At 43.7% G+C, this 23,289-nt stretch overlaps 1 protein-coding gene across 4 annotated transcripts; it reads left to right on the top strand.

Moving 5' to 3' along the window:
- Positions 1–22,645, top strand: LOC119162318 (uncharacterized). Of its 4 annotated transcripts, XM_075884849.1 has the most exons (6): positions 1–254; positions 2,303–2,403; positions 9,320–9,436; positions 14,354–14,561; positions 18,752–20,978; positions 22,509–22,645. In XM_075884849.1, exons 3-5 carry the CDS (start codon positions 9,356–9,358, stop codon positions 18,859–18,861), a joined length of 399 nt encoding a protein of 132 aa, XP_075740964.1. In that variant the 5' UTR covers positions 1–254; positions 2,303–2,403; positions 9,320–9,355; the 3' UTR covers positions 18,862–20,978; positions 22,509–22,645. The 4 variants fall into 4 exon arrangements, with proteins under 4 accessions (XP_075740964.1, XP_075740965.1, XP_075740966.1 ...); XM_075884850.1 differs by lacking the exon at positions 2,303–2,403 and having other exon boundaries at positions 9,325–9,436; XM_075884851.1 differs by lacking the exon at positions 2,303–2,403 and having other exon boundaries at positions 20,804–20,978.
- The last annotated feature ends 644 nt before the right edge of the window (positions 22,646–23,289 follow it).

Here is a 23,289-nt window from a genome sequence, read left to right as displayed (position 1 = left end):
TTTGTTTGCGTGGGTATGCAGTTTCCGTGCGTCTCTCGTGTGTTCGCGCTGCTACGTTCATAAGAAGATTGAAGCTAAAAGCACTAAATTTACGCAAGGAAGCACCGTTCGTCGTTTGTGCTATGTGCAAAAATTGCGCGCTATTCACGCGGTTTTTCGAGTGCGAGTCGTCGAAGGCGGGGGCTCGAAGGACTCCAAGGCGACGGCTGACGCCTGTGGTCGCTTCCCTCAGGACAGTGTGAAAGAAACTGAAGGTAAGGGGGACACGTTATCTTGCAGAATAAGTATGCCACTCTGTGCAATTGTGTGTGCACTCGAACGAAGCGTCGTGAAACGGCAGCCCTACTCGCCTTTGCGAGGGTCGTTACCGATGCGCTTTGACAACGCTGACACCTGCGCAGCCATGGCGCATCGGCGCGGCCTTACTGGAGCTGATTCGCGACAACTGCGGCAACACGCATGTGTGTGGTGATCAATTTTTTCATATGTATGATATATATGATTTTTTCATAGGTATGATAAGCATACGTTCACGGTGGAGCGTTATTATGTCCCTAAACAGTGGCGTATGCGTGTTAAGGCTGGTGCACACCAGCGACTAGCAACGGTCGCGCGACCATTGGCGACTGGTCGCAAACAGTCGAGACGGTCGCAAAGCGACTGCTTTGGCTAGTCGCTTCCTGACCTATTTTTCAGTCGCACAACTGCAGTCGCAAAGCCACTGGAGCGAATCAGCGACGCTCAATTTTTGTTTTTCTTTTGTTTTTTCATTGCGCTGGCCACCTGCCGCCAGATGCAAACGAGTGCGTACCTCTGGGTCTGCGGCACCATGGCCACCACAAAATACTTGGTTTGAAGATGGTGGAGCGCAGCAGCCCGAGCAAAGTGTCGAATTTACGTGGCGGCATTCGCAAGAAGCCGAACACCATGAAAATAAAGAGAAAACAGAGTGTGCTCTACCTTTCACCTGTATTCAGGATCGTTTTTTGTCTTGAACTCGACTTGTCGCAGCCTTCCATGTAGTGCGTTTGGAAGGCGTTTGTGCTTCATGCCTTGGCAACGACTTAAAGGATCGCGTTTGAGACGCGTTCGGCCACATTGAAGGCTGTGGCAAGTCAAGATAAATTCAAGAGCGTTTCTGAATACATACGACTGTCGGCCATACTCCTCGTCGTCTCAGCGCAGCTCGGGAAGTAGGCGGCTTGCATGGCTAGCCAACTCTCGCGATTAAAGGAACGGTCACACCCACCACCGGCTTTTTTCTTTGGAGGCATCTGTGCTGCCAGCGCTGACACCATGGCGCAGCGCACCAGCACCATTACAATCTCTTGTTCTTCGCTTAAATGGAACTCCTTGATGCTGTTGGAAACGCTGTGCGAGAACGAACGAAAACAATAAATCTGGTGTGCTCGGTTTGCTCCGCTCACTGAGCTGGCCGCGATCAGCTGATCGGCGCCGGTCTCTAGAGTTCTCTTCTCGCTAAAAACGAGATCCAGACGGGACTCTCCAGCTTTGCGACTTCCGGTCGCTCTCATGCAGCCTCTGCCGGTGTGAACATCAGTCGCGATTTGGTCGCCAGTCGCGAGTGGGCGTGGGACCGTGGCTAGTCACCGGTGTGCACCAGCCTTTAAACGTTGTAATGTGTGTGCCTAATATAGAGAGAGAAGTGTTCGTGCAATCCGTATGTGTACCTACAAAACGCCTTTGCTTGTAACTAATAATGTACCGGCCAGCACCTACATTGTACGCCTGACTTTGAAGAAAACTTGCATGTAAAATGTGAGATTTTGTAATTTGCCAGAGTTGCTTTTTATACTATAATGTATTGCCAGCATGTTCAAAATATGTTTCCCTGCTGTGTGGCAGTGGTGCGATTATCACATTGTTGTGTAGTTGCAGATGCAAGCACTTATAGTTTCGATGCATTATATTTCTCATTTAATTCATCAGGTGTTTGGCCGTTTCAGCACAAACAAGGCAAAGAAAGAAGGCAGACGGGTAATGACAGGAGCAGTGCCGACTTTTGTTTGAAGTAGAATACCTATGTTGGTATATTTATTGTGACAGCCTTTCTGTTGTGCTTTTTTACCCAATTTATACTACGACACAGTTGTCAGCAATACAAGAGAGAACACTGAAATTAGCTTTTAAAGATCATAGTGTATAAATGCCTAGTAATGCACAGCACAAAGTAAGAACAAAAGACATCGGTATGATCAATGTGGCACGAGTACAGTCTGTCATCTGAAAAAATGTATTGTGCAAAATGTTGTCTAAGAGACCTCTCCCTCTTTGCAAACAGTGTGACGTCACTTCGAGCATTGCACCAGCCATTCTCTCCCTCTGTGGAAGGGCTGGTTGGCAAGGAAGTTGTTGGTGACGTTCCTCATAGCCCACTGAAACGTATGCGATTCTTACTCCGGCCTAATTATATACATAATATTTTGCGCAGTTTCATCGCTGCATCTGACACCTATAACGTATTTGCATATTTACATTGCTTCCTTAAGACCTAACACACAAACTTGTAGTGTGCATTGTCACTTCATGAATATCAAGTGGTAAAGGTACTGAGTATACGTGAAAAAAGAATCTCTGCTTATTAGATGAAGACATATTAGGCCTCCGATAAAACGAGTTATACCTTTATTGGGCTTGCGTACTCGTCGGGGCGATGCATACATGCAGCTTCAGCAATTGTATAATCCAGCCCAGTGTCTATGCATTTTTTTTCTGCACACAGCGCAAACACCGAGATGTATTCACTCGCAGATGACTGCATCAAGTGCATATTTACCTTGACTAAAATGTCGAATGAAGTTTTTTCGACAACCGGTCGCTGCCACGAGTGCTAAGGTCTTTGCAAACAAGACGCATTGTTATTCACACTGCACACACTATGCACAATATTCTCAGTTGGTGAACCGATATTCTCGATACCTTTTAAGGCACACTGCATGCCACAATCAAGAGTGCACATTTTTGAAGACGATGCCGCTGTACCTTGCACAGGCCGCCACATGTGTTCACTTCTTCAAGATAAACAGCCAGCGTGGCAAATATTTTATTATGCAGTTTACCTTACGGCTAGACGTTTGCTGACACATACTGCAGCTAATGTCGCCATTGTAACCTGAAGTTTAAGCTTTGAAAAAGAAAAAAAGAAAAAGTTGCCCCAAACACCACACGTCTGTACCGCGCTGAGCCACCAGCAGTAGTGTTTTGCCAGCCACCCTTTTCACATGCGCCTGTGACATAGCCCGGTAGAGTCCTTGTTGCTGCATACCTCATGTGAATGAGGGTCGAGTTAGAAAAAGCAGGCATTGTTGATTTCGTAACTTGTTCATTTCCAACAGGACCTTCATTTGCACGAGTTGTCTGCCTGATATTATTCAGGCATACTTTTTTGCAATTGTGAAGAAGATGTGCCTGCAGCGAGCAGCATCGCCAACGCCTGGCTCTCTCGGCTCGTGCTTCGGTTCGTTGCTGTGCCGATCGCTGGACGGTTCTTGACGCTGTCTCGTCGCTGTCTTTAACGGCTAATAAACCTCCTCACATTTGGTGGAAGGTGCTGTTAATCCCCGTTGCTACACCCTGGAGCTGCGAAGCCGCACGCTACCACCTGTCATGACTGCCAACGCCACTACATCGACGCCTTCGCTCCAGTTCAACTGCCCTGGCCATCCTAAACTACGGGAGCCGAAGGTCTTCAGCGGTGCGGATGGGACCGACGTCGAAGACTGGCTCGAGCACTATGAACTGGTGAGCGCCAACAATAAGTGGGATGAAGCCGATAAGCTGGGCCACGTGATATTTTATCTCACTGGCGTCGCCGAATTGTGGTTCAATAACCACAAACACAACATCCCCACATGGAGCGTCTTCAAGACGTCATGTGCTGAAGTGTTCGGTCGGCCGGCTGTCCGCAAGCAGAGGGCAGAACAGCGCTTGCGCGTCCGCTCTCAGCAGACTGGCGAGACCTTTACCAGTTATATTGAGGACGTCGTCGACCTTTGTCGACGTGTGAATGACACCATGCCCGAATCTGACAAGGTCAAAAACATACTGAAGGGCATCGACGACGGCGCATTTCAAATGCTTTTGGCAAGGAATCCAAGCACAGTTTCTGAAGTCGTCAGCTTGTGGCAGAGCTACGACGAGTTGAAAAAGCAACGCACTCTGACTAGGCAGCCTCAGCCTGGTGGTGAGTCGCTGTCCAGCTTCGACTCCATGCCCGACAATTCACCATTGCTTCAGCAAGTCCGAGTCTTCGTCCGTGAGGAAGTCGCCCGCCAACTTTCCCTAGTGCCCTTTACTCACGAGACCACCACCCGTCTACCTGCCCCGCTTCGCACGGCTATATCGGAAGAGGTTGCACAAGCTGTTCCTCGTGCGCACTACGAGCCACCTCTATCAAGCCGTGGTCACTGCCCGGGTGTCGCACAGCCGGTAGGCGCTCCTGTCGCCTATCCGCCAGCCGTTCAGCCTGTGGCCGCGCCCCTAACCTATGCAACGCAGCCTGTGGCTCCGCCTGTCGCCTTTTCGCAAGAGATGCAGCCCGTAGCCGCGCCGCTCACATATGCAGACGCTGTACGTAGGCTCCCGCAACCACCCTACACCACGCGCTCACAGCCCGCACACCCGGCTGCTTATACTGCACCTTGGGCGGCAGCACCAGTCGCCAATCCCTGGAGGACGCCCGATAACCGACCGATTCGCTACGCTTGCTTCACTCCCGGACACGTTGCTCGCTACTGCCGCCGTCGACCTCAGACGTTCGGCAACTATGCCCGGTCGTCGCATCCCGGCAGCCAACCCTTCGTCCAATACGGGCCGGTCTCGCCACCTCGCTATGCGCCTACTGACCACCTAGACTTCCAGCCGCAACGCGCACCCTCTCCTCGTCGGCGATCGCCCTCCCCCATGCGTCGCCAGCCTGGACCCTACGACCAGGAAAACTAAGCAACGCAGTTCAAGAGGCAAGAACTGCGCCGTTTTCGAACTGTCTAAGCCCTCGCTCCTCTCCTGCTAATGTGGTCGCAGTAACTGTTGAAGGTTATTGTACTTTCGCCCTTGTGGACACTGGCGCCGCTGTTTCTGTTATTGCCGCTAATCTCTGCCGTTTATTACGCAAAGTAACGACGCCGCTTTCGGGACTGTCGCTTCACACCGCAAGCGCACAGCAAGTAACGCCTCTCGCAGCCTGCACTGCAAGAGTCTCCATCGAAGGCATTTTTTACATCGTGGAGTTTATTGTTCTTCCTGTCTGTTCGCATGACGTCATCCTCGGGTGGGACTTCCTATCCCGCCATAATGCCGTCATTGACTGCGCACGCGCCGAAGTTGAGTTTTCACCCTTGTGTGATGTCCCATTACTGGACGCTCCTCATCAGCCGCCGAAGTTGCTCGTTCTTGAAGATACCGATATTCCGCCTGGAAATTTCGCCCTTGTTCCCGTTTCATGCAACGCCTACACTGACGCTACAGTTCTTTTTATGCCTTCCGATATCTTCAAATGTCGTCGAGCTTTGCCGCTGCCTTTCGCAACAATTGACCTTGCCGCCGGAAGAAGCAACATGTTCGTAAGCAATCCGCTTTCCACACCTGTCACATTGCTTGCGGAGGAATGTCTCGGCCGCGTGCAGGATCTCGACCCTTGGTTTTTGTTTGATGTCCCGGACGACTACTGCGACCACCCAAAAGCACTGTCAGCACTCGGGGAGTCGTCCAATGATACGTTTTCCAGCGCCATCGCCGACACTCTCACTCCCACCGAACATGCCGACCTGCTGGATCTTCTCCATGAGTTCAGGAGATCGTTCGATGTGTCGCAACCTCAACTGGGCCGCACATCACAAGTCAAACATCATGTTGACACCGGCCTACACCAGCCACTGCGTCAAAGACCATACCGTGTCTCCGCTGAAGAGCGCCGCGTCATCAACGATCAAGTCGAAGATATGCTTCGTAGGGACGTCATTCGACCATCTCACAGTCCCTGGGCGTCTCCCGTCGTCCTGGTGCGTAAGAAAGACGGATCTATCCGATTTTGCGTGGACTATCGTCGTTTGAATAAGATAACCCGCAAGAACGTCTATCCTTTGCCGCGCATTGATGACGCCATTGACACCCTTCACGGAGCGGAATTTTTCTCGTCGCTAGATTTGCGGTCTGGCTACTGGCAGGTCCCAATGGCAGAAGCCGATCGCCAAAAAACGGCATTTATTACACCAGACGGACTATATGAATTTAACGTCATGCCCTTTGGGCTTTGTAACGCGCCTGCCACGTTTGAACGTCTTGTGGATAATACGCTACGTGGCCTCAAATGGAATATGTGCCTGTGTTACCTCGACGATGTCGTGGTTTTCTCCCATGACTTTCCTACGCACCTCCTTCGCCTCAGGCACGTTTTGAGTTGTCTGACCAACGCTGGTCTGCAGCTTAACCTAAAAAAATGCCGCTTCGCTGCACGCGAGCTCGTCATCCTAGGCCACATCGTGTCCAAGCACGGCGTATTACCAGACCCAGCAAAACTTCGAGCAGTCGCAGAATTTCCCAAGCCGACGACCATGAAAGAACTTCGCAGTTTTGTAGGCCTATGCTCCTATTTCCGGCGCTTTGTTCGCAATTTTGCATCTATCATGTAACCGTTAACCCAGCTTCTTCGCGGTGACGTGAACCTCACCTCCTGGTCCCCTGCATGTGACGTTGCCTTCGCTACTCTGCGCCGTCTGCTTACTTTCCCAGCTATTCTTCGCCACTTCGACCCGACGGCTCCTACCGAAGTGCACACCGATGCCAGCGGCGTCGGGCTAGCGCGGTCCTCGCTGAACGAAAGCCCGGCTATTCAGAATACGTTGTAGCCTACGCTAGCCGCACTCTGACGAAAGCCGAAATTAATTTCAGCGTGACAGAAAAAGAGTGTTTGGCTCTGGTGTGGGCACTTGGAAAGTTCCGGCCGTACTTATACGGCCGCCCGTTCGATCTAGTAACTGATCACCACGCGCTTTGCTGGCTCTCCACATTGAAAGACCCTTCTGGCCGCCTTGCGGGATGGGCACTTCGCATCCAGGAGTACGACATTCGCGTCGTATACCGCTGCGGACGCAAACACTCTGACGCTGATGCCCTGTCCCGCTCACCTTTGCCACCAGATCCGACGTGCGGAAACACGTGCCTCCAGTACTTGTCATCGTTAAATCTTGAATCAATTGCCACCGAACAACGTTGTGACCCGTGGATCGCCTCTCTTATCGAATATTTATCTGGCACGCCCAACCTTCCAGTATCTCGATCCCTCCGACGTCAAGCTCTCCATTTCGCCATCCGCGATCAACTTCTTCATCGACGCAACTACGCTCCCGATGGCCGCCGGTGGTTGCTGGTCATTCCACGCACTTTACGATCGCAAGTATGCGCCTCCCTTCACGACGATCCGCAATGTGGCCACGCCGGAGTGTTCAAAACATATGAACGCCTTCACCATCGCTATTACTGGCGCGGCATGTACAATTTTGTACGTAAATTTGTGCAGTGCTGTCCTGACTGCCAGCGACGTAAATCAACACTGCCACAGGCGACTGGCGCATTGCAGCCACTTCCATGCCCTTCCAAGCCATTTGATCGCGTCGGCGTTGACCTCTACGGTCCCCTTCTATTGACACCAGATGGTAATCGGTGGATTATAGTGGCGGTCGACCACCTGACACGCTACGCCGAAACAGCCGCTTTGCCGAGCGCTACAGCTCAGGATGTCGCCTCTTTCATTTTGCAACGCTTTATCCTTCGACATGGTTCACCTCGAGAGCTCCTTAGTGACAGAGGCCGTGCTTTTCTTTCCGAGGTCGTCAAAACTCTGCTTTTGGAATGCCACGTCATTCATCGGAAAACGACAGCATACCACCCGCAGACTAACGGACTAACGGAACGGTTCAACCGCACGCTAGGTGGTATGCTCTCAATGTACGTGGCATCTGATCACAGCAACTGGGACCGTGTTCTCCCATACGTCACGTTCGCATATAACACCGCAATACAATCCACCACGGGATTCTCACCTTTCTTTCTTCTTTACGGACGTGAGCCTTCCCATACAATTGATACCCTACTTCCTTACCGTCCTGATGCTTCCGAGTGTCCACCTATCTCCGATGCTGCTAGACAAGCCGAAGAGTGCCGCCAGCTCGCCCGTGCGTTCACCTCGGAAGAACAACAACGCCAGAAAGAAACTTGTAGCACCTCTCTTCCGGATCCCAACTATGCCCCAGGGTCTCTTGTGTGGCTTGCCATCCCTTACCAAACACCGGGACTCTCCTCGAAACTTGTCCCCCGATACGAGGGGCCTTACACCGTTTTGGAGAAAACCTCTCTGGTTAATTTCCTAATTGAACCAGTTTCCCGATCGGACGACATGCGCCGGCGTGCACGTGACATCGTCCATGTTTCCGGACTGAAACCGTACCATGAGCTTTTGCCTGAAACTTCTTAAGTCGCCAGGATGGCTCCTTTTTCAGCGGGGGCGATTGTGAAGAAGAAGATGTGCCTCCAGCGAGCAGCATCGCCAACGCCTGGCTCTCTCGGCTCGTGCTTCGGTTCGTTGCTGTGCCGATCGCTGGACGGTTCTTGACGCTGTCTCGTCGCTGTCTTTAACGGCTAATAAACCTCCTCACACAATGAATTATACAGTTGGCAGTCTGTGATTGTCCCATATTGTTCTTACTGGTGTCTCTAGTTGTTACTTTGCACTGTTCATTAGTGATTATTCATAGAAAATAGCCCAGCTTGCCGCTGTTTTGAACAAGATGCAGCTGCCAAGTGCAATAGTGTTCATAACACTAAATGCTCAAGCAAAAAATTATCTTTTCATATTCAGTTAGTTGCATTCATATCAGTACATTACAAGTAATCATTGATTAAACATGAATCTGGGTTCTTTATTCTCTCAACTTTAAATATCGAAATGAATGGTGTTTATAAAAACGGGTTTTCGCAAAGCTTTATGCTGTTTTCTTGAACAGCTAACAAAAGGCTATTGCATGCTTACTTGCCACTCATTAGAATGTGTTTGAAATACATTCCAATTCTTCACCACACTGCCAGTAACACCTCACATTGGAGCAACATTAATTATGGATTACTTTTTATGAATGGAGAGAAAGAAGTGGCTGGTCAGGAGGCTTACTTGATATTGGCATTCGTTTTGCTACCCAACACAATATCATGTAAGCTTGCTATACAGTGGTTATGCGTCTTAATGTATTTCTGCAAACCAAAAACGCTGCATAAAACTCTATTTGTCTTAAAAAAATTTTTGCAGTACAGTGGAGGCTGCAGGGCTGCTTAGCCAATATGAATGGTGGAATCCCTGCACACGTGTTCATCCATGCTGCATCAGCTGCTTGGTGCTTTCATAGCCTCTTTGCAGATGCGTTGGGTGAGTAAATTAAGCAGGTTGCAACACAGGGAAAACAATAATATGGCAGCACCTCTTGTGCGTGCCTTACATCCCAAGCATATCAAATATTTATCTTCCACTGTGTGGCCTGTAATTTTTATAGATACAGTTATTTTTGCTTTATATTTGGGTCTAGGTGCTTTGACAGCTATGTATTCGTGTTTGACAGCAGGTGTTCTTGAACAAATAACTGATCTCAATAATGATAGAACACCCTTCATACTTCGTTCTTAGCATAAGCTGGCACATATTTATAGCTGATTCAACTGTTTATTTGGTTCAAGTAGCAAATGCAAGCTCCAATCGGAGTGGTCGGTGATGTCTGTTTAGGCTGTGCCATGTTGCTTTGCAACTAGAGTTACTTGTGGCCACATATACAATAAAGCGATATGACGTTCATTATAAATGAGATTACCATATCACATATCACTGCATCTTATTATGTGTCCAACAACTGCAGATATCTCTAGCTTGCCACTATGAATGGATTCTAAACCAATACAAGGTTGCAATATAGTCATGGCGTTGAAGCTGTCTATGACTCTACAATGGATGCATAGTCGTGATAATTTTCCTATATGCTGTCGCAATAGTAATGTTACACACATTGAATGATATAAAAGAGGTCCTCTCTTATTTTGCTTTTTTTCCCCTAAGCTTTATTCATTGGCTTGTCTCTTGCCATGTGCTCCTCCTCACTGTGCAAGGAGCAAGAGCAGTGGGCACACAAACAGGTATTTTAAAGAAATGTTGTTTTAAGGGGAACAATGAAGAGCTGAACACTTTCAAAAAGCTCAAAAAGGAGAAGGGATTGTTTCTAGCTACTTTTTGGGCACCAATGGCTAGTTGTGCTGCTGCAGTTGTCATTGTTGATCAGGACACTATTCTGAAGTCGTTGCACACATTTGCTTGAAATGTTAAGAAAAATTGGATGTGGTTTAGCACCCTTTATTGCAGTCAAATAAAGAACTAGGTTTTAATGTGTAAGCAAAGTCTGTTCACTATAAATCAATCATAATGATATCTGAAATTCAGGAAATACTCATAGAAAAGCTCGGGAAAAGGCTGAGTGGTTGCCCCTTGAACGTGAAGGAGGTACCCTGCTTCTAAAAGATCAATAGACAGTCTAGTAGTCTTCACATTACATGCACTATAAAGTATTCTGGTGTGGTGCTTTTCATGCATGTTATATTGAGAGGGATTTTTAATAGAACTGTTGTCACTTTGCCCTGTATTGCTGCAATTGTTGACATAGTTATACTACATGAATCGCTTTATGCCTTTTGGTTTTATACAAATGGTGTGCTTACCCGGTCAGTATAACTTGATTTGGATAAAATCATAAATGCTCTGAAAATTTTTTTACTATACAGCAGGTTTATTTTTAAAATATGCCACCATAGATGTGAATGCAGTTGGTGACGTGCTTGATTAATGCATCACTATCACCACCCTAACTACATCTGCTACGGTGCATAGTGTGATAAAAATAATGGTACTTAACATTACCGGCAGCATAAACTTACATGTCTCAAAATGTGTTAGAAAGCCTGGTAAAAATGTGTGTACTTTTTTTCACTCAAACTAAATATTCTAGCCATACCCAAAGCAGCTTCTGCTCTTTTATGGTCTTCACACTATTTGGTGTTCAAAAGTATCAATGCCATATCCTTCCTTTGTGGGCCTATTCACCACTCTATTAATGAGACTTAACAGACGATACTACCTAGGAAATTATAGGGAAGTTATAAAAAGTAATGTCAATGCAATTGTCAAAAAACACGAACCTATTAATAACTTGTCGCGAAGTTATCTTTTTGTTCACTTTTTTTTGCAATTTTGTTAGTTATTTTGGTAACATCCCCTATAGTTTGTTTGGCATCATTTTCTGTTAGTTCTCATCATAATGTGCTCAGAAAAGACAACGAACCCTTAAATTTATAGTTGTTCCCTTTACTCATGAATTTGAAACAGTGAATTTCATTAATCTTAGGGGTGTGTGACTTCTTTTTAATCAGTTGTGTGTGTGTGTTTGTGTACGTGTATTCAGGTGGGAGGGTATAACATTGCCACCTCATGTGACTTGCAGATTTTCTGAAAACTAACAGGCTCATAATGCTGCCAAATAAGTATAGGGGATATTGGAAGTAAATGTCATGGAATTATCAAGAAAGAAAAGTGGAAGAAAAGATAACTTGCCATGGCAAGGGACTGAACCTGCAACCTACGAATAAAGCGTGCGGTTCTCCACCAACTGTGCTACCACAGCAGCTATCGCCCCTACCGCTTTGAATGGTATATATGTGTACCTAATTGTCGGAGATTCAGTCAGCCCCGCTTGTTGCTATCATGGCTTGTTTGGGACACTTTTTTCTTTTATATTGGCATCACGTAGCATGGGATGTTATTACAAGCTGGCAGCCTGACTGACGCTTCTGCGCTCAATGCACATATATACCCCATAAATTGGACGGGGAGATAACTGTCATAGTAGCGCAGTTGGTAGGGCATCAGATGTGCTATTCGAAGTTCACAGATTCAGTGATTGTGCACGACAAGTTACTTTTTCTTCCACATTACTTTCTTCTCAATTACATTACAAATACTTCCATTAATATCCCTAGTGCTTTTTTAGCAGCATTGTCAGTTCTCATTAATATTTTTTCTAACAAAGAAAAATGAGCCCTTAAACGAACACTTCTTTCGTTCATTCGTAATGAGGAACTTGTTATGGCAGGCTTGGTGCCGCGAGGTTATATACGAGGGATAATTGGTCAGCTGTTAGCTCGTGTGAAAATATCGCGTGGTGCGTACCGCCAGCAGGCAAAAAGGTCTTTGTGTTCCACGCTCACCATAATTGTAACAGGCAGCGCTGACCGACTTTTCCATGAATAAATGCACATATATACTGTACAAAGTGGAAGGGGGAATAGCCGCCATGGTAGCTCAGTTGGTGGAGCAATGGACAATTTATTCGAAGGTCGCAGGCTCGGTCCCTGTCCAAGGCAAATTATCTTTTTTCTTCTACTTTTTTTTTCTTCACAATTACATTATAAATATTTCCAAAAATATGCCCTATACTTTCCTTAACAGCATTGTCTAATAGTTCGCATTAATATTGTGTTTAACAAAGAAAAACAAGCCTTTAAATGTACAATTTTCTTCTTCTTGCAGATTTTCCTGTGTTTGCTATAAAAGGTGCCTTATAATCTAAAGAGGCAAACAGAATGTGCCAGTGTCAGAGTTAGCTCTTGTAGTGATTACAAGTAGGATATGTTCTGAAGAAGAATAAATCATTCTGTCATATTTCTAAAGAATGGCTATAGGACATGGTGCTGGATGCACTTTGTTATCTTTGACACGAGCTATCTTGAATTCTATTTTTATACATTACATGGGCTAGACATGACGGTATCACACACTTCAATGCCACAAAGAATATGCAGCGAGCAATGTTAGAAATACGAAAGTTGCATACGGACAAGGTGAAAACTGCACCCTCAACGAGGATTCACAGGGAACACAGGGTGTAGGCGTCATTCCTTCTGCCCGTCCTTGTCAAGTGTGAGCTTTTTTCACCTCGTTCTGATTAACTAACTACATTGAGATGTGTTCTTCTAGTGCATAAAGATGCTCCATGGGAAACTAGGTTTGCCTCATACTCTGTGTGTGTCTTTCAACATATATGATGCCCGGTTCAAGAGTTCATGCAGACCAGATTGTGTAAAGCAGGACACCCGTTTAGCATATTAACATGGCTTAAATCATGAAGCAGTTAATGGGACCGAATAGGAATTTTTATAGTAGCTGTTTTGTTCTGCAATGAAAAGCTTACTGGTCTGAGTGTATAATCATGTAGTGAAAGAAGAGAATTTTCGCGGCTTGTTTCTTCTTGTTTGACATGTCTTTCATGAGTACATTGAATGGTGATACAGAAAGTGCTGGAAATATTTTAAGAATTTTTGGATCTCTGACTGCTATTAAGTGTCACATAACACAGGCTGCAAATAGTGGGAGGTCAGCATGACCACTTTATATGTTTGTACACTGCAGTCTGGTGCGAAAGCCTGCATTTGACGTGCATGTGAAATGCACGCATTTTGCACTGTTTGCCACGATGGCAGAGCTGCTTTTTGAGGGTTGACTCCTCTGCGTAGGCAGCACAGAATAGTGTTGGTACAGGCAATATGGATATATGCTGTAACTTTGACCACTAATCTTTTTGCAGGTTAAAGCATCAGACTATTTGCAGTAAATAGACAGGCTGCATGACATACTGATTTTTAGGCTTTTTAAGTGCAATTTTAAAGTGAAAGCCACTCAAGTTGCAAAAAGAATGCAGTTCAATTCACGAATTTTGATTTCCACCTCCAATCACACATTCTGGTGACTTGTCAGTCTTTTTAATGAAGTCCTAATCAAAATTTTCAGCTGAAAGGGTTGGTACTGATGTTGACTTTAGTGCATTGCTCATGAGTAGAACGATAGACTTGTGTGCTTCAACAGACAACACCTTGTGGGCTTTTTGCATTCGTGCCCTACCCTTGAGTACTGCCTGAAATTGATCAGGTAATCTTTGCATATTTTTAGTGTCGTTGCTCTGTCAGTGTCAGCTTAAGCTATGCCATGAAAGTGGCCTACAGTGTCCAGCTAATGTTTTTCCCATGTACAACTGTAGTTGTGGTTGTGCTGAATGACCTTTCTTTATATACACTACATAACAAACTTGCTCCTTTAAAGTCAAGTGCATCTTCGGATCGATTGTAAATGTTCGCATATGCGAGGCCTTAAGTTTCAGAAGAAATTCCTCAGTGTGCCACAAGGAAATGTGTGTTCTGTGAAAATTTGTATATCATTATATACAACTCTTAAAGCCTCGTCTACAACTTTGTGCAGATTGATCTTGAGCAGGAAACGAGGAGCGGCAGCAGCCCCCTAAAAAGAGCAAGCACTCCCAAGCTCCAAAAGCTCTCTTCGACACAAACAGCAAAGTCACTGTGTGGCATCGAAAACCATTGCAAGGAGTGCCTTACCAGTACACTGTGCTGCTCTTTCATCGCGGAAGACGAAGATGACCACTCCAGGGAACTTCACCCTGTGTATTGTAAGTGCTTCAGTGGTTTTGTTTTTGTCCATTCAGCAGTAAAAAAATGTGTCAGATTCAGCCAGGGTGGCTAGAGAGAGTCGGGCAGACATGTTTGGAGATTTGTCTAGCCAAGTGGTGCCAATTTTTGCACTGGTCCTGTTGGAGTTACTGCCACAAATGACAGAAGCTTCGTCACCTCTGTAAATGTGCAGATGTGTCGGGGAAGATTTGCTGAATTAGTTCTTTCTATAACTAATAGCCGCCAACATTCTTTATTGTACAGGAGTTTTGTTCCTCACTGATGGGTGTTGGGCCCTTCACAGAAAAAATGCTACAAGTCTACTTATGGAAAGCCCCAAGGCCTCGGTTGTAGGTTTTTTCGGCTTGTTATCATAAGCACCTCGTTTGGGTGAACGTGAACATTTTAAACATGTACAGCGAAAAATTAGGGTGGCCGGTTGTTTTGTCGTTATCATGTTTCTCGCAATATTCCGTGAGCATGTTGTGCATTACGTTGTCAATCTGGTTCATGTGCGTAAAAGACATTACACAGTATCAGGCGACTTCAAGCACTGCATTGTATAAAAAGCCTGGAAGCAACCTATCAATAAATTTTATGAACACAGTTGCTTAATCTAATGCATGATACATCACTAAACTTCCGTGCATATTCATCAATGTAAGCTCGCCTTAGTGTTATCCAAAATGAAGATGAGAGTCGACAGATCGAAACATCTAGTGGGGTAATCAGAGTGAACAGTGGAAGTGCCTCAGACAGGCTGGCTGATGTTACAATAGAAGGACCTATTTTTGTAGAAGTCACCTTGTCATTCTTGGCGTGTTAGTTTAAATGGGGTTAGTAATGACATCGTCTTTTGCTGTAGGCGTGATTGCCTGTTGGTAATGTTTGTCTGAAAAGAAAAAAAAAAACAATAAAGCAGAAGAGTGCAGCCCTCGCTTCCTTTCAAGTTAGGTTGCGATGATACAAAGTGTTCTCCATATGCGGGTTGTGGGTAAGGGAAGCAAAAATAAGGTGAAAGAAAGAAAAGAAAAAAAGAATTAAAAGGGGGGATGCAAAGTAAAAGTAATGTGCAACACCGCCCCTTTTCTTTGTTCGTTTATGTAGCGGCCATTACTTTGTAGCGCACCGCTCCTACTTTGCATCCCCCCTTTTCTTCTTTTTTTCTCTTTTTTTCTTTTTTCACCTTGTTTTTAACATATGCATTGCGCCATCTAGTGCATGAATCAATGACACATGGCTTTGCTATAGCAAAGATGCCTATGTGCTGTTTGTTTGAACAGTGCATTGAACTTCATTCAGTTTGATTACAGGCTGATCAGTCTTGAAATAAGTGCTTCCTGTCTATCACCACACATAATCAAATGAAAAGTTTGCGCTTGGCTCTTAGTATACTGGTACATAGCTTGTGTCTTGGACTACTCAGAATGAATGTTGGCTTGCTGCTGTTTATGGTAATGAATTTATCCAACATGAAAATTTCTTGCCTTGTGAACTTTGTCAAACCTGCTTTTCTTTTTCTTTCCAATGTAGACATTTTATGTAAGGATGGCAGTACCAGGGAGCTCTTAGTTTTAGCTTTGGAAGAATAAAATTGCATTGAAGCAATTCCACATCGAACATCCCAGTCATTTTGCCAACCATCCTAAATGTATTTTGAAAAAGAAAATATTGTGCTCATTTACTGTATTGAAAACAGCAAAATGCTAAAATATATCGTGGAGAACAAGATTCAGGTCACCTGGGTGCCTTCTAGACTTCCCAGAATAACGTCGGGGTGTTGTTTGTAAAAAAAAAAAATTCAAAAATACTGTCTCCTCTTCATCAAATTTGGTCTAGGTATTAAGTAAAGGTGCTTGTGTGTAGTGCATGGAGCCCAGTAATAGTGCAATTTTTTTGCCACATCAAAAGCAGGAAAGCAGTTCTCTTTATATGGCAAGTTATGTGATTGTACTTTTTGTTTTAAAGAAGAAAATAATTTTTTGAGTTTCCCATTGATGGCTGTTTTTGTATTTGGTATATAACAGCTTCTGTCCCGAAGTTCCCCATGGCCCTCAATGGGAGACTTCAAAAATCATTTTCTTCATTGGAACAAAAATTGTAATGATAAAACTTGCCTTTAACAAGAACTATTTATTTGCTTTCAACTTGCACATAAAAGTAATTTTCAATTGGATTAACACATAGTGCGAATCGCATCTCATAGTGGACAAAAATGATGATATAGTGAGATTTGTAATCTGGACCTAATAATATTTTTTGTCGTGAAATATACCTTCTGTGGAGTAAGTATTTATTGCTGAAATATTCATAGAAAGTGCAGTATTGCCATAGAAAAAATACAAACAGTAAACAGTTTGGCTGAATTCTTCAAAGCCTATGTGGCGGGAAAAATGAACTAATATTATACGGCTTCATATACTTTAAAGAAGCACCTTTACTTTATATAGAAATCAAAATTGATATGGCAAGAAAGATTATTACTTCTAAATTTTTTTCACAAAGAACACCCATACGACATTTTGCGAGGTTTTGAAGGTACCCACGTGACCACAATTTTTTCTCTTCAAAGTATTTTAGCGAATAACTATTTTCAAAAGAGTCAATTTGCACAATTTTTTTAAAACTATATATCTGTGATGGTCACCAGGCAGTATGGTTTGAATGTTTGGTGTAGAATGGCCCAGTGGGAAAAACAAATGCCTGAGCATCCTTTGACATTCGGGCAATTTGAAAGCATTTTCTTGGTAGCAGCTATTGAATTAAGCCCTTGTCTTCACGCTTAGGCCCAGAAACAAACCACAAGCAACCAAAGTAGTCCTAAGATTCGTCCTGTTTCGCTGCTCCAAGGCTTGTGCAGCCTAATTTAGTGCAAGCTTCATCATTTCTTTTTTTAAATTCAGATTCAATCAACAGGCTACGGAGGCTCAGTGCATTTTCAGCTAAATTGTTTCACACCTGTTACTTAGATAAAAAGCGGCAAGTAGAGGTAAAAATACCATCACAAAGGCATTGTAGGCAATAACAAAAAGGTCTGCATTTTTTTCTGTGGTGCTTTGCCTGAATGCTGTTTTTTTTGTGGTATAGTTCATTGTCTAATGAACATAGGCCTTAAAAACTAACATTAGCCATGTTGAGCACGATTTTTCGGTTATAATCATAGTAGCCATATTAAAAATTATGACTTCAAACTTGATTGTCTTGAAAATTTTCTCTTGTATAACGATATTTCAGTCTTCGTCAATTTTGTTATAAGAAAACGTGATGTCATAACAGGGTCACTTTATAGAGTCGTTCAGTTTTACCTCATCTTTTTTATTCCTAATAGAGCAGTTATTTTTAATATCGGTATTTAAAATGGGATGAGCATGCTGTATATACTAAGGTGTAAGCACTTACAGATAGCAGATGCAACCAACTCTTCTGTTGGCAGTTCATTTCTGTTACTCTTGATTGATGTGTGGGGTTTAACATCCCAAAACCTTTATATGATTATGAGAGACTCCGCAGTGGAGGGCTCTGGAAGTTTAAACCACCTGTAGTTCTGACCAAGTGTAATCTGAGCACACATGCCTACAGCGTTTCCTACTCTATCAGAAATGCAGCCGCTGCAGCCAGGATTCGATACCATGACCTTCGGGTCAGCAGCCAAGTTTCTATTACTCTTACTCCCCTATTTCTGTGCAGGTGGGCTACAGTAGTCTGGCTTGAACAGATTTGTAATGGCAGCTCCCTGATCCTGCTTGCTTTCATGGTTATTTTAACCTTCATAAGTTGCATAGTTTTACATAGCAAAATTCTTTAATATGCCAATTTTGTGCACGAACTGTATAGTTTAAAGGCAGCAAATGTGCATGTACGCACTATTAAATGTACATTGAGAGCTTTTACTGGCATTTCCTGATGTTTTAGTGTGCAGGAAGCATTTAAATGATAATTTTATAGTGACATTTTAATAGATTATCTCTACAATTGAAAATCGTGACAACAACCTAGTTATTTTCACTGTGATAAGCATGCTGTTTTTTTTTTCATGCGGCAGAACTAATTTGTACACTTTTTTTAATATTCACATATGTATGACATGAAGGAGTGTGTGCCTTTTATTTTCAGTTTCAATCTGTGCATGTGAACTAAGGTGCTTATATATGTCTCTGACATCATTTGTGGCAATTATTTACATTTTCAGATGCCTATGAAGGACACATCAAGTTCTATGGCAGTGACCTCTCAAATCCACAGTGGTGCCGGAGCCTCAAGCAGCATTTAGCCAATCTCCTTAAGGCGTTCATGAGATAAACACAGCACCACACTTTCACTGTGCTATGATTAATATTTATGTTTCAAGATTTCGTTCGAAAATTGCTGTTACATTATGTTTTGTGCCACCATCCTGTGGCTTAGTTGGAGCTTGTAAAATTGCGTTGCAGTCACCTCATCTGCGTATTATTAACACTGCGTTGAGGCTATTCTCAGTTGGAGCATATGGACAAATAAAAAAAATTATTTATTGTAATAGGGCTGATGTGTATAATAATGCTTCTCTAATGCAATTATTAAATCTATAAGTTTTTTAAGTATTGCTTAGAACACTGCATTATTGTGTTGCAATGTAACCACCGTTTATGATCGCTAGCATGTTAACTCAGTAGCTTTGTAACATATTTTATTTAAAAGCTAATTTTGCTTCCGCATCTCGACAATTCGAAAGATGCCGATGATTCAATCCCTCATCATGCATCTTTAAGAAACAGTGTGATTTGTACACAGTATTTCGTGTACTCAAGATGTGAACGTCTATTTAATTTACACAGTATATTGTTTTGCACCAGATTCGGACGGTCATTTTATTACCGCATAATTAATACGGCTTTCCTTATCTGCGGAGCTTTCTGCATCCTGGGCTTTCCTTATCAGCGGAACTTTCCTTATCATACGGCTTACGGCTTTTCATAGTCAATAATGGCGTATGTGTGGAACCATACATACGGAAAGTTTCAGTAGGGTGCATTTTGATAGACGCAAAAGCTAGCTGCCCATGTACTGTTATGACAGCGAACGTTAGAAATACCAGGTGGTCAAAAGTGCGGGAATCCTCCACTTCATCATCTCTCATATATCGCAACTTTCAGGCGTAATATCGTTATTGAGATATTATTATCATCGAACGTCATGTTGGTGCAATACAAGAATTTCATGCTGGTTAGATGACTTAACTGGGCTAGTCGTGAAATTTTGACACTTGGTGCAATGTCAGCGCTTGGCAGTATTGGAGTAAAAAAGACGGGCGATGCAGACTAAAGCATGAAACAACACCGGCTTTCTTCCATCTTACTTGTTTGCGCAAACTCTTTTGATACACGCACAATTGTCAATCAGCATATTGTTGCCCCATAGCTTAACATAGTGTGAGAGAAAGACAAATGGTATGACACAAAAATATTTAAAAATGATGCACAAAAACACACACGGTTTTGTGGGGTGACGCTAGCTGCAGTTTGTAACAGCAACCCTTTGTATGCTAGGTTACGGCCAATATGGGTCTTTCATAGGTCAGCGAAATATTGGTAATCACTCAAAATCGCTGAACAAATATAATCTCCTCTGAGCGCTCCCTTGTACGCATGAAAATCGCCTCAGTCAGACTCACTTGAACTTCAATTCACCAACATATTGCTCGTCAGGGCTCACAAAGACTCACTCTCGCCACTTGACCTGAGCCTGAGTGAGCCGATTCATAAGCTCGTGGGCACAGAATTATATTTCTTGATCATAGTGTTAATCATCTTTAAAATATGTGCTGTTTACTACATCCCTGTTGATCTTATGCCGTAAAGTACGCATCATTAGTTGTTGCGATCTTGTAATGTTAAAACGCCCCAAACACGAGTTATTTTGAAAAGGCTCAATTGATTGAGTTTTCTGGGCCAGTCACATATGTCGCCCCCACCTTCGAAGTCACGCCTCTTATAAATCAATTACGAGGGATCATGTGAACACGAGTGTGTTGAGGTAAGCGGTAATGGATATGACTAATAACGTAAGCCGATTTAAGGCTGTTAAGGAAGCTGCTGATGAGACGTAGGCGAGTCTCGTGCTAATAATTTTTGGTACTTGTAGAAAAAGCTATTGAGTACATTTTTTTGCGAAGGAAGGAATATCTTTTGGAGAAAAACCACAGTGAGGAGGCCACAGTGAGCATACCACAGTGAGGAGGCCATGTTTTTTTTTCTGAACGCAGCTCCTTCATTATCGATGACATGTGCCGAAAGATCAAGTCGTCCTTGGCAGAATTAACATTTGGTCAGATCTGGGACTAGGACCTGACGAAGTACGCACCCGCCTTAAGGAGGCATTCGAAAAGATTATGAAAGTGGTTCACAAAACGATGTTGGAGGACATCACAGACTCCCAAGGTAATGTACAAAAGGATCTTCCAGAGCCAGGTGACCCTATTGCTGTGATGAGTTGATTAGAAGAGGTCGCCAGTAACTTCTCATTTCAGTTTTGCAAAGAAAATTTCTAATAAGCAGTATAATTTTTTGGAGCTTTCACAGAGGGAGGAGTTTCATATATTGTTAAATATCGCCAAAACAGGAAAAAACACAAACAAGAAGTAGCTCATAGGATATATTTTACAGGCCATAGTAAGTAAACGGCGGTAAGATAAGAAGGTTCATTTTCAACCTCATTTGTTGCCTTTCAGCACATTTTCATGATTCGATGCCTGCGCAAGTGTGTTGGAGCAATCTCATTGGTGCCTGAGGCACATCATATTAAAAGCAACTTTTCTAAATCACTTGTGCATAGTACAAACTTAATACGATGCAAAACCTCTCTGGCAAGATTTACTTGTACAGAACAGTGCCCAAAATGGAACAAAAAGAGGAAGGTCAATAACTGGTGTCGTTTATGTCCATGTTCATTCTCTGCAATGACTAGCCAACAAGGCCGCATTGCAGCATGATTTTATTTTTTCTCACAAGAATACTCCACTGGAGCTCCTAAAGACAGGCTTTAAAAACCCGTTCATTCATGCAGCCATGGCATTTTGTTTTTTTTTTCGCATGTAAACATTGAAATACTTGACCATACGCTTTACATGGTTCCAAAGCATATTATAGGACATCAATAATGGTTCTTAGTTTATCATTATCAGGGTTAAATTCACATCCCTAACAGAGTTACCCTGATGATGCATAAAGCCATGGCTTCAGTAGTTTCTGGCTGTTGCAAAAGATCTTAAGTTCACTAATAACAGGGTGTTTCAAGATATTAAGAGGGCAGACTGGTCTTAGACATCTTTTGTTTACTTCTTCAGTGATCTTAATAAAACTGCACAGGGTCATGCAGTTTTTTCTGCTGATTTCAAATATTTAATTAGTTTTCCTATAGTTCACTTTGTTCCTGAGATAACTTAAGTTTACCACCTATTGGTCAAGGCCACCACAGAAAAAGTACTTAATTAAATGTGATATTCAGGATATGCTAACATAGACTAATGACTATAGAGTGAAAGCATGGAAGAGGGTTTTGTTTTTAGGCCTTTATTGGTTATTTTGCAGCAAAATGAACTATACATTTTCAAAGGCTGTTGAAATTGTGTTGCAATTTTATATAGTAAATAATTAAAAAGGCATGTGCTTAAATTCTGCTTCCATACTTGCATTCTACCTACATACAGGTTTCCACTGCAAAAAGAATAATTGTTGTACGTTCCCTAGCTGCAGAGATATTGAGGCCTCAAAATTGAATAGTCATAAATTTACTTTTTTGAGAGAAATGGAAAAAAACTGAAAACACAAAGTTTCTTCAAAAAGCAACAACCATGGTGCGCATGTTTTGCAATCCTCATGAAGGCACTCATAAATTGGTAGTAGAGCTTTAGACAAACGTGCTGGCAAATTATAAAAAAGCTTCAAAGTCGGTTCCCCATTTTTTTGCAGGTTCTGCATGTTAACAGCACCAAGAATCTGGACAGTTAAAATGACATTACAAAAAAATTTCTACCTCCTGAATAAACTTGTTTCCAAAATTACTACTTCCAAAAATCACGAAATAAACTTGTTTTTTCTCACTCTAACTCTTTATATCACAAAATAACTTATTTCTTCTATTTGCTGCATTATCAACACAGCTCAAAGGAAAAAAGTGTACTTCGCCCCAAAAGTTTGAACTTCAAAGCACGATGAAGGCACACAGGGCACCCTAGGAAGACAAAAAGAGCTCAGAATCGGGTGCCGGGCACAAGGAGGCCGCCAGTGAGCAACACTGGGGAAATAGTGATTGCCAAGGACATCAACGCGGCGGCGTCCTTTGCAGGTGCCACCTCTTCAGGATACGTGGCGTCCTGGCACTGCCCGTTCCCATTGTTCACAGCACTGTTACACCCGCCCCACATGATGTGGCGGAGGGTGGCTAGTTGACGCTCGCACACACTACACTTTGCGTCCACAAACATGTCAGGGCCACGTATCCAGGACGCCACGTATCCCAAAAAGGTGGGAGCACGAATACGCTCCGAAGACTCAACGACGCAACGAAGGGCCATCCAGCGGCTTGAGGAGGCCCTGGCAAGGCAGAGGAAAAAGGGAGCCGACGCCCTGGACAATGGGAGCGGAGGAGCCCGAGTATCCAACGCCTAGCCGGAGCGCAACGTCCTCAAGATCTATGCACTGGGACTATAGGACTCTATTAGCCATAGTCTTCAGATAGGGAATACACGCG

Source organism: Rhipicephalus microplus, unplaced genomic scaffold (genome assembly GCF_043290135.1).
Source record: "Rhipicephalus microplus isolate Deutch F79 unplaced genomic scaffold, USDA_Rmic scaffold_49, whole genome shotgun sequence".
Taxonomy (NCBI): Eukaryota; Metazoa; Arthropoda; class Arachnida; order Ixodida; family Ixodidae; genus Rhipicephalus; species Rhipicephalus microplus.
Note: the sequence above shows the minus strand (reverse complement) of the source record. Positions and strands in the feature narration are given on the sequence as shown.

Coding starts and splice junctions, on each gene's coding strand:
- LOC119162318 (XM_075884850.1), top strand. CDS start 9,356: ATGGTGGAATCCCTGCACACGTGTTCATCCATGCTGCATCAGCTGCTT. Junction 9,437..14,353: donor CCTCTTTGCAGATGCGTTGG/GTGAGTAAATTA, acceptor AACTTTGTGCAG/ATTGATCTTGAGCAGGAAAC. Junction 14,562..18,751: donor GGAACTTCACCCTGTGTATT/GTAAGTGCTTCA, acceptor TTACATTTTCAG/ATGCCTATGAAGGACACATC.